Here is a 16269-nt window from a genome sequence, read left to right on the forward strand (position 1 = left end):
TTTTCCTAACTGAATCTAAAATCTAACCTATCTCCCTCATTACCGCAGATGTCCATCAACCTCTGCAAATCTTTCTTGTTGTCGGCCATTAGCACTATATCATCTGCGTAGATTAATGCTGGTAGTGCCTGATCAATGAGTTTTCCTTGTTTGACTAAAGACAGGTTGAAGCCAAGTCCACTTGCCTCTAATTTGGCCTCTAATCCTTGTAGGTACATCATGAATAAGAAGGGTGACAGTGGGCACGCCTGCCTAAGTCCACGTTTCACCACTGTGGGCTTAGATACCTGTTTTTCCCACTTTTTAACTACCTTGTTAGTTTTATAGATTTCCTTTAATCGATTAGTGACTCCATCTTTTACACCCAGTGTGTCTAGTATTCCCCACAAGTCCTCTTGAACCACGCTATCGTACGCTCCCTTGAATTTCTGCAGGCCAGTAGGAAGCTTCACAGCGCAGCGCCTGATCTTGTGAAACGGCGCAGCCATGCAGGCAGGGCATTCAATCCCCTCCCTATTTTTTGTATACTACTGTCCTTGTGTACATCGTAGAACACATAACAGTAATGATAGCAAACAGATCATTGATTCGGGTAGGCTTGGTGTTTTTATTTATTATGGAACAACGAGGAAGCTGCTGAAGCCCGTGCCCGTATACAGCTGCTATATATGGAGATGAAACTTTAACGAAAAAAAAAATGTAATGATAAGCAGTAGGCTCATAACAAACAACATTTCTCTGAGGGTGCATGGAATATATGTCCCATGCAAGGCTATGCATTGCAGTTCTTACTGCATTAATTATGTACACGTACTGCAGGGCATGCAAGTGTATGCAGACATACGTTGACGAAATGACATTTTTTGCTACATACAAACGTGCACCGCACCAAATAAGACGCACGTGTTTGTATAGTCAGGGAACACTCGTGAATATTGATGAAATCACACAGCTGGCTTACAGTATAAAACAAACACGATTGCGAACAATAAAATGCGACGCTGTTTAAAGAGGCGGACCCAGGTTACGAGGAGAATTATCAGTATGGCATATACACCACGTGTCAAGCTTTTGCAACATCTAAAGAGACTAAATATGGAAAGTTGCCTTTGTGAGTTAACATGACAGTACCAAATGGAGAAGCCACACGAGAGAACAATTCATCGTGGGCTAAAGAATGTGTTTTAAATATTATACACAGCTTTGCAAGATAATATCGACGAGTTTTACTCGTCTAGGTGTGGGAGGTGTAGGCCTGATAAAATGCGATGTTGCTTCAGAGCCTTCCTTTCGTAATATTGCAATTTTATTCAACTCTTTCAAACGCGGCACCGTAAATTTCTACTGGGTGCTCGAACACGGCAAGCAGGTCGCGGGGCAAAATCTTTGTAACATTTTATTACCGAAACAGCGATACTAGCAATGCTTGAGCTGCACTTGCTGTTTTCTAAACTGTAACCTCCTCAATCTCATCACTGTGATCAGGAAACAGAGAGGAAAAGTACAGCAGTAGTACGTAGAGAAATATTCAATTTCAAGACCTTTAGCAATATCATCTAAACAAATCGCCAGTTTACTGTTGAATTCTCGATGGAAACAAACAGCTGATCAGGGACGCAAGCTTGGCTTGGCACTGGCTTGGCCGTTCATACAGAGCCAAAAGCCGCTGCAGGAAACTGGTTGCGGATCGTATTGAGACAAAATATTTTATACATTTTTGTTTTCTTTGTTTCATTTCTCGAATTGGTCTTGTGATGGCGTGAACCGCGCTTCGTGATCTCATGTGCCGGCGCACTGTTTTTAAGTTTAGTATGGCGCACGATAATACATGATTGCGTGCTTTAATTTAAAAATGTTCGCGAGTATGGCAGCAACACTGCAATGTCGGGAAGAGGATAGTAGTAGAACCAGTAGCAGCTGCATGCCCGGGTGGAGCGACTGATGCCCAGATTGAGGAATGTCAACCCGATGCCTTTTGTGTTGGCCGTTCTGGCAGTTCCGCCGACTTTATAGAAAGAGACGACCCCGTCGCTTGTCCTCTTCTCTTTTCCTTCGGGCATCAGCGACAACATTGACGGACGACGTGTTCGACTTCACCGTGCACGTGAGTATAGGTTGGTTTTTCATTCGAGTGAATTCTTGTTCAGATTTGCAACTTGTCGACTTCATCCTGATCACCTGTCACTGGCAATAAGTCACATACGTGTGATATTTAGGTGAAATAAATGATAATGCACATTTTCTGCTCCATTTGCGTGACTTAGCTACACCAGGACATGAGGTAAACCTTTGTCGCCTAGCCACTAGCAGGCAAGATCGATCACTCGCATCCTTCAGTTCACGAATCAACGCGCCTGCCTTTAAATTAGTAAGTTGCTCGCAAAAAAATCTTACCGAGGCAATTTTGTTTTCTGTGAACAATGCACCGTAGATTTGTCTTGAATAACAAAAAAAAACTTGAAAAATAAATGTCGCGGCCTTTTAGAAAACGCCGTGTCTAAGAGCTAGACGCGGCATTTTGTAAAAGGCTCATTAAATTCAGTATTTTTTCGTAGTTTCTGCTTGAAATTATTATTGTCTATGAATTTCATGGCCCAATCTTTCACTTTTGCTGAAAATCTCGGCGGCAAAAACATTGTTCAGTGTCCCTTTAAGGGCAGGTGTAGATGCCATCATTTCAGTCGCAAATCTTTTTGCTAGTCGGTCGGCTGGTTAACAATAAGGGTACTAACTAGAGTTCCAGATTTCATCAGCAACATATCATCATGGCTTCATCAGATGCTGCATTATATACATTCTATCCTCGTTTTTAAATAGGTGTACCGTATGGTCCACTGTTACAGGAAACAAGCGAGCTCATAAACAGTGAGCCATGTGGTGCTAACTGGCAGCAAGGCTTGTGAATGGGACGCATGCGCATAGAATCGGAGTGCGCCCAGTTTTGTCTGCCATTTCTCCGCCTGTACGCATGACAGCATTGGAAAGCACATCCGTATTTTAGCTGCGCAATTTATCTAGCGCAGTGCCTCCTGCTTCAGGGATTTCCTGTGAGCTCAAAAAATGCATGATTTTAATCGTTGCTGCAGTGTTTTGCAAGTTGTCACTGTAAAGCACATCATATTTTTTGCCAAATGCTCGCTGCAACTAGCAAGTTTCGATGACTCAAAATGCTGTTCAGGTCTGATGTAGCAAACATTTTAAGCTCGTCCTCAAGACCATGAAATCTTGGTTTATTAAATAATGGAAGGCAGAGTTGGTATCAGTTGATTTACAGTGTGAAAATGAAAAGTGCGAAGGACCGTGCCTCGCAAGTAAGCCCCGAGAGCATGAGCAGAGAAGTAGCAGATGAGGATGCTCATGCGCTGCATTTCCAAATCTCACCAGCACTAATGCTTGACGGACTGCTGGCCACGCACTAGCGTGTTCTTTCTGAAACAGGACTTTGACCCTGTAAGCAAGTTCTTGAAGGGCATAAGTAAAACGTAGAATGGGCCCCCTAAATGCACCCATCCTTAAATCATTGGGCTTATGAATTAGTGCCTTTTTCAAAATACAACTATTCTGAGCAATAAATTGTGACAGAACAGTGCACAAAGTTTAAAAATGGGAAAAAAGTATTTAAATGTCCCCTTTATACATAGTGTTCTTGTGATGTCACTTCTGCCGTTGTCGCCCTCTCCCGCCATGCCCGGGTAACTCCCTGGGTACCTACGGCAGTTCACGTGCTGCAGTGCGGTTTGTTGGGGGCTCGTCATCTGTTGCTGTGAACGATGTGGAAGGATTGTGGTTTTTTGTTGTCTTACTTTAACGAGCCCATTGGATTAGGAAGGCCTCGCTCGTTCACTTCATACAAGACCAGATAATCAAGATGTGCGACACATACACCAGCCACGGCGTACACCGGCTGCCCGCCACAACCTATGAGGGCCTATTATCTTGCTTTCACTACAAATTGCCTGGCCCAAAAACAAGTGAAAGCTCAAAATCTCTCGAGCCGCAATTTTAAGAGTGGATGTGCGAAGCGCAGCAGCTCCCATCGAAAACTAGTCGTGCAGAGCTAGGCAAGTTTACAAGAGATATAATATTATGAATATATTGTCACGGCCTACGCCACCAAAGTAGCAATGCCACCCCACCCCCCCCCCCCAAGAGTTTTAAACAATGCTGATGTTGAGCTTGAGCCTCTTTGATTGCAATTTGTGGAAATAGTCGAGGAAAATATTATACAAGGCAGATAGCGACTTTGCGTGGTGTGTGCCGCGGTAATGCCAGTCATCACTTTATTTTTCGCGTATGCTTTAACACACTTTTCACTTTGTATTTTGCTTTTGTTGTACGCTAATGTACAGTGGAGTCACTGAACATGATAGAGACCGTGTATAGAATTAATTGACTAATTAAAAAAAATCCTGACGCCCAACTTGAACTGATCGGCTATACTTCAAAGTGAACAAATATTGTTTCCCATTCTTTATAGTTTGTTTCAATGCAATACCAAATCTCCGCGATCGCCATCACGATTTTAACCGCCTTCCTCGCCATCATCATTTTAACTGCGGACAAGTTGGTATGTACAGTATCTTGGTAAGCTATATCTGTTTGCAGGTAAATACTTGGCTATGGCACTTACCCGTAATGAAGTGTCACCTGAAGATGCAAATATTGCAAAGTTTCTTCAAGTAGCTTTTGTTAATCTGCACCAGCCAAATACGCTGGTACTTTTAGGAAAATCGGAATGTGCGTTCTCAATTTTAGGTTATAACTTTCAGCGAAGAAACACCCTAAGCTCTGCTCCCTCTGCGTGGACTTCTAAATCAACTTGCCTCACTAGCAGGTCATAATTTTTCAAACTTGCATCGTGAGGCAAAACTAAACGGGTGCAAGCACTAGGAGACAACATGGCAGTTGTAGGCGATAGATTCGGTTGGTGCCCGGGCATGTTGGTGGCGCATTTCGGAAGTGACGAAAAGGCGCTGCGAGATCCACGTGCACACTTTGTATACTTGCTGTATTGGACAGCAAACTTTTTTTCTTATCTGGGCAGTTTTACCAAAGGAAGCTTCATCGTATGGCGTGATAAATGAAGCGAATCCACAGGTTGAACCACATCATAGCCTCGCTGTGCTTTTGTACTTTTTTTAGCTCGCAAAATTTATTTGTACATATAAGTGACAACTTGCCAGTAATAAGGCAGCACTCGTTTCGTTACCATATGATCATCTCCGGTGTGCTGCTGCCTCAATATTTCAAATTCTAAGCATTTACACCATTGTATGCTAACTTTTCCTTCAAAGTGAGACAAGCCACATGTGTATCGTAGATTAAGAAGCATGCCAGTTTCACGTACTTGCAAGGTAAACATCAGAAATGCACAGTTGATCAAAAATACTAGTTTAATGGTGCATCTATATAGCAGAGCACCTGTGGCACCTCGGGAACAAGATAATGCCACATATGTTACAACAGATAATTAAAAAAAGACAGGGGACGTGCCGTGAACAAATTGAAACAAAAATAAAATGGCACGTGGCAGCGAGCGAAGGCGGCAAGGGGGGGGAGCCCGTGGGACTGCAGCGGATGAACGTAGGGTGTGTGTTTAATATGTGGAAGAAAAAAAAAATTCAAAATTTTGGCGACTGAAATGAGGGTGACTTAGTGAGTGCGCTCATGAGGAGAGTAAACACGGTTATTATTTTTTTTTCAAATCTCTTTTGAAAGCCACGAAAAATCTGTATGTGGTGCAGCCTAACAGAAGGTCCGTGAAGGCAAATTATGAATTCGTCATTGTACAAAGGCTTTTTTTTTTTTTTCATGCGCACCATCCTCGCCGCGATGGTCTAGTGGCTAAGGTACTCGGCTGCTGACCCGCAGGGCGCGGGTTCGGATCCCGGCTGCGGCGGCTGCACTTCCGATGGAGGCGGAAATGTTGTAGGCCCGTGTGCTCAGATTTAGGTGCACGTTAAAGAACCCCAGGTGGTCTAAATTTCCGGGGCTCTCCACTACGGCGTCTGGTCAGGTAAAGGCATTGTTGAAAAAACAGGTCACTGACCAATGTCAAACAAAACAATGACGTTTCGGGACCCGTACGGGTCCCTTGTTCACAATGGAATGACGGCTGAGCAACAGGTTCTTATGTAACGTTGAGCGCATGACGTAAAGTCCGGGAGTACACGTGGTTTAGTGTGCCAGATGATCTATTGATTGTGTTACTTGTCGTCTGAATGATTAGTGATTCGAGGTTCAGTCTGGTTGTAAAATTCTTCTCCGTGGCTACGATGCGTGCGTTGTCCCAGCTTATCTCGTGGCCCGTCTTCTCGGCATGCTCTGCGAGTGCATTTGTCACTGTGTGGCTCTTGGCGACGTCATTCTTGTGTTGCATAAGACGTTTGCAGTAATTTCCACTCGTGCCAATGTACACCGATTCGCAATCGGCGCGTGGTATCTTGTAGACCACACCAGGAAAGTGTTGCCGAGGGAGAGGATCCTTCACATTTAGCAACTCAGCCTTAAGCTTGCTTGCTGGAACATGCGCGATCTGTACACCACGTTTTCTGAATAGACGGGCTAATGCTTCGCTTATATTTCGAATATAAGGAATCGATGCACGCTTTTTTGTAGACGATGTGTTATGCATGGCCTGACTAGTTGACTGCAGTTTATGCATGACGGATTTAGTTGTTTTCCTAATAAAAATCTTGGGGTATCCATTCTTGATCAGGTCATCTTCAATGGTCCGGAGCTCCTCCTGCAGGCTTTCTTCATCGGAACAAATGCGAATCGCTCGTTGAACTAAAGACCGAATCACTGAGCGTTTGTGGGCTACCGGGTGGACTGACTCGTAGTCGAGGTATCTACCGGAGTGCGCTGGCTTTCGGCTGTGTTGGCTGTGTACCGAAAGCCAACGCACTCCGGTAGATATTTCGACTACGAGTCAGTCCACCCGGTAGCCCACAAACGCTCAGTGATTCGGTCTTCAGTTCAACGAGCGATTCGCATTTGTTCTGATGAAGAAAGCCTGCAGGAGGAGCTCCGGACCATTGAAGATGACCTGATCAAGAATGGATACCCCAAGATTTTTATTAGGAAAACAACTAAATCCGTCATGCATAAACTGCAGTCAACTAGTCAGGCTATGCATAACACATCGTCTACAAAAAAGCGTGCATCGATTCCTTATATTCGAAATATAAGCGAAGCCCTAGCCCGTCTATTCAGAAAACGTGGTGTACAGATCGCGCATGTTCCAGCAAGCAAGCTTAAGGCTGAGTTGCTAAATGTGAAGGATCCTCTCCCTCGGCAACACTTTCCTGGTGTGGTCTACAAGATACCATGCGCCGATTGCGAATCGGTGTACATTGGCACGAGTGGAAATTACTGCAAACGTCTTATGCAACACAAGAATGACGTCGCCAAGAGCCACACAGTGACAAATGCACTCGCAGAGCATGCCGAGAAGACGGGCCACGAGATAAGCTGGGACAACGCACGCATCGTAGCCACGGAGAAGAATTTTACAACCAGACTGAACCTCGAATCACTAATCATTCAGACGACAAGTAACACAATCAATAGATCATCTGGCACACTAAACCACGTGTACTCCCGGACTTTGCGTCATGCGCTCAACGTTACATAAGAACCTGTTGCTCAGCCGTCATTCCATTGTGAACAAGGGACCCGTACGGGTCCCGAAACGTCATTGTTTTGTTTGACATTGGTCAGTGACCTGTTTTTTCAACAAAACTCTCATAATCATATAGTGGTTTTGGGACGTTAAACCCCACATATAAATCAATCAATCATGTGCACCATAAATAGTGCTCAAAATTTAATTGCATATGTTGTTTTCATCCTTGCTGTATTCCGTGCTGTTTATGATGTAAAAAAAAAGAAGCACGCTGAAGTGGTGCTGCTTTTGGGCAACAGTTGAAAATGGCGGGGTGCATGAATGCGGAATACTGCCGCTTACACTAAAATCACTGTTGTGGTCACCTCCCACTCTTTGCAGCATGTGTTGTGTATACACAGCTGCATATTTCCTAGCTAGAAAAATTTGATTTTAGGTGTTTAACGCCATTTTCCATGTAACTATTCCACAATTACACACACTGATCAGCAGGCTTTCAATTGCGCTGAAGGACACAGGTGCCATAAAATTCATAGTCAATTCTTTCAAGAAACCGTATGTAAAGGCTGAAGCTTCATGTGTACATACACACACACACACACACCATATTGTTTTTTGTACTTTATGAAAGCTGCGAAGGTCTCATGTGCCTCCAAGCGTAACCTGTCTTATTTATTCTCCATCACCGCAAAAGTTTTGTGAGTTTCAAATAAAACTACTTTGCGCATGGCCACGTTTGGGTAATTTTTTGTGTAGGTGTTATTTGAGCAGCCTACAGTGTTTACTTTATAAGCCTGTATGTATATGTTGCATTATAAGGATGCAGAATGTGTGTGGCTGTACAATATAGATGAAAGTAAAAATTAAGTGTGTCTATTGTAGTGTTCTTGCAACCAATCTTACCCCCGTATTCTAGAACGTCCCTCCACTCAACGCTTCACCTTCACTTGAGATGGCTGATGGGAGCGCCGTCTCTAAGCAGAGAAAGTCGTTGCATGTCAGCAATAATCTGCTGTGATTCTCGAGTAGCGCAGCGTCGCTTTCAAACGAGCAGCGGCACAGTGCTCAACTCTGTCAAGTGAAGGGTGAAAGTCGAGTCGGGGGAGCATTTATGAATATGGGGTTTAGTTTTGTTGTCTTGTTAACCTGCCATTAACACTGTATTGATGCTACTTTGCTCTAGCTGTACAGTGCTCTCCAAGGCACAAGGAGGCACCGCAGGGGGAAGGCTCGGAGCAAACCATGCATGAGTTTCCTTTCATTGTTACACTATGCACGTATTAAGTGATAGACTTTAATGTATGCTATTTGTATTGTGCAAGTATTTGGGGACATACAACTTCCAACACTTATATGTTCTGACGAAAATCACGCAAGAATGAGAGAAGCTTGTGCAAAAATTATGCAAGAGTGTAAGAAGCTTTTGCAGAAGTCTGTGAAATGAAGTTTTGAAAATTTGTGGCAATGTGTCATTGTACAGTGGTCAACAGTCTTGCTCAGCATGCTTGACTGCAGGGCTCCCGGCTGCACAGGCGCATCTACGGAGTGCCTGATGCATGATGGGCCAAATGTCAGCCTGCACACTGGTGCCTCTTATCCCCGTTTGTCTGTTACATCAGTGTCTCTTGTAAAGGGGGTCAATTGTGCTACCTTTTTTTTTTCGAATGTAATGAGTTCTTTTTCCAGATTATTGTTGTTTTAAGGTAGAGCCTCACATTTCAGTCAAATACTGAAGATTCTATTTTTCCTTCTAGATGCTATGAAGTCACTCCTTGTGTTACAATAGAGTGAACACTGTTATGAGAAAAGCTACTTTATGAAGTTAACTCACTCCATATTGACTTAACACACAGAATCGGTGAAAACTACACTTCATTCCAGCTGCATTAGAAATAATATTCATCTGCATGCTTCTGTTTCTTTTGTTTGTTTGTTGGCTGGAGGTTTGGGGTATAGGGTGGCCAGAGGGCACTGTGTAGTCTTTCTTGATCTTCCCAATTTTGTCAACATCAATTGATAGGCGTATAGGGAAGCCAGCATGCTGAAACAGCGGTGCAAGCATGCAAGATGTTCACCATTGCATGCTGTCAGTCGCTGTGAGCAACCTACTGCATACAATTAACTGTGAGTGGTGAACTAACGGTGCACTATGTGTGCCTCCTGGAAAGCTGCAATGGTAAAGTGCCACAATCGTATAGTAACATGGATAAAATCGCAATTTGTTTGTTGAATAATTTTGCAACAAAATCAATGGAGTTTTGGATAAATTTGTGTATCTGCCTGGTTCATCAAAGCTACAGAGTCAAATGCGGTATATACTCGCGTATTATGTGTACTTTTTTTGTCGATCCGGTTATGTGCGAAGCTAGTAGGAATCGCTGGCCTGAAAGCCCAACTGGGAATATATGTTGCAGGCGCTGTCACAGCTGTCTCAAAGCGGATTGTCATTTGTTTGCTAAGCCTGTTCAAATGCCCCCATTTTCTTGAAGTTCTTCCGAACATTGCTCACAAAAACCAGTTCTCACGACAGGGTTATACCAGAGAACATAAGTACTCTCCTATAATTGTCGGGAACCCAACGCAAAGTAAGATGCAGACAAGGAAGCGCGATGCCAACACAGTGCTGTGTGTGTCGCCCTTCATGTGTGTGTGTGTCCATTCCTTGTCCCAGTCTTCTATTGCGTTGTGTTCCCTCCGATATCTAACCAACACACCCAAGCTTCTATGCTAAGTCTTATTCAACGCACTCTTCTGCTGGCTCCCATACTGAATATTGCATGTCGAAGAACTCCACGCTGATGTGCTTAGCGGTAGCCCGGTTTCAGTTTTCTTCGGTAAGCTTTATAACAGCAATCTGCCTCGTATATAATTATTGTAGCCTATCACAAGGAACAGTAAAAACGCAATGGCCAGATGGCGAAACCGAAAAAAAAAAAAAGAAAATGAGTGCGAAAACCTGCCTCATCTAGTTGATGTGACAGGTCCTTGCACGCGTTCAACATCTGTGCTGTGTCTCGGGAATACATTCTTGCCGTGGAAGAGGTGGGAAGATAGGAGGCAAACCTTTAGGCATTTCGGACTACACATAAACAGGTTTCGGTTTTCAAGTTCGATATTCTAGGGAAAGCATAAAAGTTCATGGAAGAAGGGACCTTGCACTCAGTCCATTTTGTGTAAGACTGCACTCGCCTGCTCGACAAGAGATGTGCCTGACCAGAGCATCATGAAGTCAAATGTGTCTGTGTGTGTGCTGGCAAGGTGGCTCGGGCTGGTTGGGGAGGGCAAAGTATGCGAGCAAAAAGTTTCTTGTAGTAAAGCAGGCTGGCTAATTATACTGGTGAGCAAATTATGTGAGGATGCAAATTGTGCGAGTAAATATGGTATGTACTCTTGTATGTTTCAGCTCTGTTGCTACGGATCGTGCGGATCCAACTTGGCATCCGGCAGCAACAAAGAGAGGTTCTGCAGGAGGTGCGACAGCTGAAGCACTAGGTACGGCTCTTGTCCGTGCCTCAGCACACCCAGCCAGCACAGCGCCCTTCTGACCTTCCCCAGCTGCCTGCTGGTACAATTGGAGAAGTGGAGGCAGCAGAGGCAGAGTAAAGCTGTGGCTGCGGCTTTGTTGTATATTTCTTGATTTTTAATATGCCTATGTAACATGCAGAAATTTAGTATTGCTTTAAGATACTGTGTTTCGGGAAACAAACTAGTCAGGTTATCTCATGAGCCACTGTACTACAGTCGAATATAAATAATTCGTATTCAAAGAGGCCAGAAAATTTGTTCAAATTAAAAGAAGTTCAAAATAATGAAAGTTACCCTAATTACTTGAATCTAACACACACCTTTTTTCCGGTTAAGAGAGTTCATAAATCGCATGTGCGTTAGAATCGAGTACGAAAAAAAAAAATGAATATGGTCATTCTATTGCCATCGCCACTTACAAAATGGCCTCCCCCTACGTGCGTCGGCATGGCGCGTCGGTCATTTCTGCCTATACGTTTCCCATGCGCGGCACTTCATGCGTGTGCTGAGGAGTTCGTCATCTTGTAGTACATTAGCATCGACAACATGGTAGGGCCGACTCCAAAAACTCGACGAGTGCACCACATTGCTGCTTCTAAAGGAAAAGTCGTCGCGTGTGCCGGAACGAACAGAAATCGGGTCGCATCGCGGTCATTTGGAGTTCCCGAAACGTGCGTGCGGGACTGGCGGAAACAAAAGCAGAATATTGTCGACAGCAAAGATTCACGCAAAGGCTTCAGTGGACCACAGCAGGGTCGGTTTCCACAAATTGAAGAGCTGCTCGGCGGGTATGTGATTAAGCAGTGAGCGGCACAGCGGCCCGTGACGACAGAACTGCTCCAAGTGCAGGCTATGCAGTTAGCCTTAGAAGAAGGGCTAATGCAGAGCCATTTTAAAGCGAGCTGGTGCTGGCTAACGAACTTTATGAAGAGAAAGGGTTTTTCCCTTCGAAGGCGAACGGGCATATGCCAGAAGTTGCCGGAGGAGTACGAAGAAAAGCTTCAGAGCCTTCAGAGGTTCCTCCTAAACTTGCGGCACAACAACGGCTACCTGCTTGAGCAAATCGGGAATGCCGATCACACGCCTCTTTACTTCGACATGCCTGGCACCACAACTGTCTAGGAGAAGGGGGCGAAGCAAGTTCGTGTACTGACATCGGGCCACGGTAAAACTAGAGTGACAGCAATGCTCCGTTGCACGTCAGATAGGCATAAGCTTCCCCCGTACTTCATATTTAAACGGAAGACGCTCTCAAAAAGAGTCGTTTTCCCGAGTGGTGTGATCAAGCGGGCCAACGAGAAAAAAGGGTGCGCGTTGTAACCGATGTCTTAGTTTTTTTTTTTTTTTTTTTTTTTGTCGTGGAAATTGGGCGCGCGTTACAATCGAGGGCGTGGTAGAATCGAGTAAATACGGTAAACGAGCGGAGGGCTCACCATGCAGTGATGCATGTGCATGGAGAAGTTTTATTCACAAATTGCAGGACATCCGTCATTAATTAAAGTAGTCAATACATGTCTGTACACGTTGGCCTTGCAACGAGTCAACAAGTTTTGCGTGCAGTTTGCAAAGCATTTGTACTTCGGCTTCAGTATTCTCCTGGCAAAAGAAGTTGTGCGCGGCTATGTCCAGTACTGACACTCTTCGAAGACAACTCTGTTTCCACTGTTACCATCTGTGCTGCAGCCGGAGCGTGGCCAGCACATGATGAGAAAGGAAGAGCGTCTCCACCTGGAGAAAAGCAGATCGGCATTCGAGAGAGAAACACTCCGCGGCAGCTTTTTTTTTTTCTCTCTTCATGCACGGTGTTGAAAGGAGAAGAGTCTCTACATAGCAGGAACGAAAAACAGGGAAGCGTGACACCGGCGCGTTGCAGATCGGCATGAGAGAGAGCCAGCTCTCTGCGACAGCTTTTTTTCCCCTCTTTCTCTTCGTGCGCAGTGTTAAGAGGAGAAGGGTCTCTACGTGGCAGGGACGGAAAAAGCCGAAGCGTGGCACAGGAATGTCGCAGATTGGCATTTGGCAAACATTCCACCGCAGTCTTTTCTTTCCTTTTCTTCATTTTCTTCTTCAAGCACAGCGATGAGGTGTCTGGAGTGCCACCGCAGGATTGGGCGGGGTGCTGAGAGCATTTTCGGAGCGCGGTATAGCTTTGATAGGACCACAGCGTCAGTTCGAATTAAGTGTGTTGGAATTAATGAGATTCGACTGTATTTACTATAGTCTGTGAAGTCCGAGTGAACTGTCCTAAGCTAGCAGACGATGTAGGCGGCATCGTGTGTTTGATGGGCAGTGACTAGCAATAGCCTGCTTAAAACAGACATTCAGTAATTTTGTTCATTTATCACCCTATTTCGTGTCCGCTGCGGCTCTCTCTACTTTGAGCTACAGTTCACCCTGCCTTGTGTTAGCCGATTTCTTACTTTTTTAAAAATCTAACATGCACCCAATTTCGCAGGGTTAAGAAAAATGCACCTTTGTTTATTGTGATGAGATTTCTATAGCGACATGCCTCTTTGTTGGCTATCACAGAAAAATATAAACAGCAAATGGTGCGACCATCTAGTGCGACCTTTATTTTTCTATCAGTTTCATCTATGACGAAGATTTGGTCTCTCTAAGGTTGCCTCTTAGTACGCCTTGATCATGTTCATTTATCTTCTTGTGCTCTGCTTACAATGCATTGATTAAAAACATGTCCAAGCTTCTTTTTGAATTCCACATATTTTATCGTTTTTCACCTGTAGAAGCTACTCCTGGTCAACATTCAGGCAAAGACATTGTAACCTCGAAGAAACGTGTATTGGAATTTGAGCACTGTACAAAGTAATTATACTATTTCATAGCTAGAATCAATATTTATTAAGGGTTATAACAGTGTTGTATTTGATTTCATAACAGCGAAACTGCATATCAGAGAAGGACTCTGAAAGGTTCTCACACTGAGTGTGAGAGGGCTGATGTGGAAACCATTTTAGGTCAAGTGAGTTGAAGTTAGCGTAAAAAAACAATGAAATGTTGTGATGCCCAAAAATTCAAGTTGTTGTTTTCAGTGTCCTCTTCTTGCAGATTTTTATCATGAAAACATTTCGATGTGCTGTTGCGTTTACCCCATCTATGCTTCTTGCATTTTTTTACAGCGCAAGCACCTCCTGCAGATTGGGGGACGTGGCCTCCGAGAAATTGCTGTGAATGCCATGAAGGCTGTATTGGCACATGACGAGCAAGTGCTGTACAGCCTTCATGGCAGGAAAGGGAAAAGGGCCTTTGTGAACCTGAGGCTGTGTAGATTAGTGGCAGGTTAGACTTGTTCATTGTTTTATGTGTGTGTATTCTTGTGTATTCTCTGTACTGCAGTGCTTCATGTGTACTGTGGTATTTCTGTTCTTGTATGCAGATGTCATCTGCCAAAAAGCAGGGTGCGACCAGGCGGAGGCCCTCAACTTTATTAAGAGGTGGCTGCCAGGGTCTGGTGATCGCTGTGGGGGCAGGAAGCGGCGCTTCAGAGAAGCATTTGTTGTGGAGCAGCCCGATGATCCCCATTCTCAGAGTGCAGATTATCGGCTGCTCGCGGCAGCTGGCTTCCTGCCCAGCCACAGCAGCCAGGGCCTTGACAGCACCACTGCCACTGTGCCCCCAACGCAACCTGACCTGCAGTAGAGCGGGCCTTTTTTAGTTGTGTATATATATTTTTCAATGTATACATTTTTTGTTGTACCAAATAAAAAAAAAAAGAATAAATGGTCTGCAGACTGTCGGTGGTGCACTGTTCGGCTAGCTTATGCTGATTCGGAAGCACCATCACCATGTTTTAGTTACAAAAAAATGCTCTAAACTGTATGAATATTCTCGATTATCATGTGGGGGACATATGTGGGGATTGCAAGTGGGGGACATACGCTTTCAGCATTTACTTCCTAACGACTTTTTTCGATCTACTGTACCAAATACCAGTACCAAATAAAGCACTCGCTATTGCAAAAGATGGATTGGTAAAAAAATAAACTACACTTCTAGTGTTAGCAAAGGGAATGAGGTATAAAAGATGAAATAGATCGAGTAACTGCTTTCAGTTCTCAGCATTCAATTTTCGTTGCCCCAAGTATACAGGGCTGCAAAGCTACAAGAGCGGGTCATCGAGGCATATTGTTTAAATCTTCCGGTAAAAAAAAATTCCCTACTAATAATGGTTACATAATGGCAAGCCAATCAGTAGCCAATATTCGTCGTGCAGGAAACATCGGTGTAATAACGGCATTTGATTGGCTGCAATGTGGCCCTGGATTGGTCCAATGTCGGTCGTACATCCGTAGCCAATATTCGTCGTGCAGCAAACATCGGCGTAAAAATGGCATGTGATTGGCTGAAATATGGCCCAATGTTGGCCGAACATTGGCAGCTTTGTCGGCAATACGATGGGCCTTCGTCGGCCCAATGTTGGTTGCATACTGGCTAAAACATCGGCAAAACGTCGGCCCATCATTGGCTTGAACGTCGGCCCGACATTGGAAGAAGTTGCACTTCCGACGTCGGCCCGACGTCGGTGCCGATGTTAGCCGATGTTGGTCCAAGATTGGTCCAACGGCGGCGTGCTGCCTGGGGCGCCTGTTTACATCAATGGGCAGAGTGTCAAATATGCACGGACGCATCGTTTCCTGGGCATAATAATCGACAGAAGTCTTTCGTGGAGCCCACATTGTGCGTACTTGAAGAAGAGACTGCTATCTATTGTGCATATCATGAAATTCTTGTGCGGTAAAGCATGGGGAACTTCTGTGGCCTCCATGCTACAGCTGTACAGGGCCCTATTTCTGGGTCTATTGCGCTACAGCTTGCCGGTACTGACTAACACTTGCAAATCGAATACTCATTCATTGGAGAGTTTGCAGGGTCAGGCACTGCGTATCTGCCTAGGACTGCCCCGATGCGCTTCTACTTATGCCACAATCATGCTTGCCAAAGACCATCCGGTCAGGACATATATAGCTGTGGATTGCCTCAGAGCGCACATTCGACATGCTAGCCGTGTCCCCGACCACCACTTGGCCCTTCTACCTTCCGGAAGATCACGTGCTACGTTTTCAGACGTCATAGCCAAGCACCTAAACAGCATTCCATCA

General features: G+C 44.7%; 1 protein-coding gene across 2 annotated transcripts; it reads left to right on the forward strand.

Annotated features, from left to right (window-relative positions):
• The first annotated feature begins 1792 nt into the window (after positions 1 to 1792).
• On the forward strand, positions 1793 to 15056 carry LOC142814304 (uncharacterized). 2 transcript variants are annotated; one of them, XR_012894913.1, is made up of 3 exons: positions 1793 to 2104; positions 8811 to 11119; positions 14290 to 14437. XR_012894913.1 is itself a non-coding variant. In XM_075892937.1 (2 exons), the coding sequence occupies exons 1-2, from the start codon at positions 10984 to 10986 to the stop codon at positions 14807 to 14809; spliced, it is 399 nt and encodes a 132-aa protein (XP_075749052.1). In that variant the 5' UTR covers positions 10021 to 10983; the 3' UTR covers positions 14810 to 15056. The 2 variants fall into 2 exon arrangements, 1 of the variants encoding a protein (XP_075749052.1); XM_075892937.1 differs by lacking the exons at positions 1793 to 2104; positions 14290 to 14437 and adding an exon at positions 14547 to 15056 and having other exon boundaries at positions 10021 to 11119.
• The last annotated feature ends 1213 nt before the right edge of the window (positions 15057 to 16269 follow it).

The sequence above is a fragment of the Rhipicephalus microplus genome, chromosome 4, assembly GCF_043290135.1.
Source record: "Rhipicephalus microplus isolate Deutch F79 chromosome 4, USDA_Rmic, whole genome shotgun sequence".
Lineage (NCBI taxonomy): Eukaryota > Metazoa > Arthropoda > Arachnida > Ixodida > Ixodidae > Rhipicephalus > Rhipicephalus microplus.

Coding starts and splice junctions, on each gene's coding strand:
- LOC142814304 (XM_075892937.1), top strand. CDS start 10,984: ATGCAAATTGTGCGAGTAAATATGGTATGTACTCTTGTATGTTTCAGC. Junction 11,120..14,546: donor TGCGACAGCTGAAGCACTAG/GTACGGCTCTTG, acceptor TCTTGTATGCAG/ATGTCATCTGCCAAAAAGCA.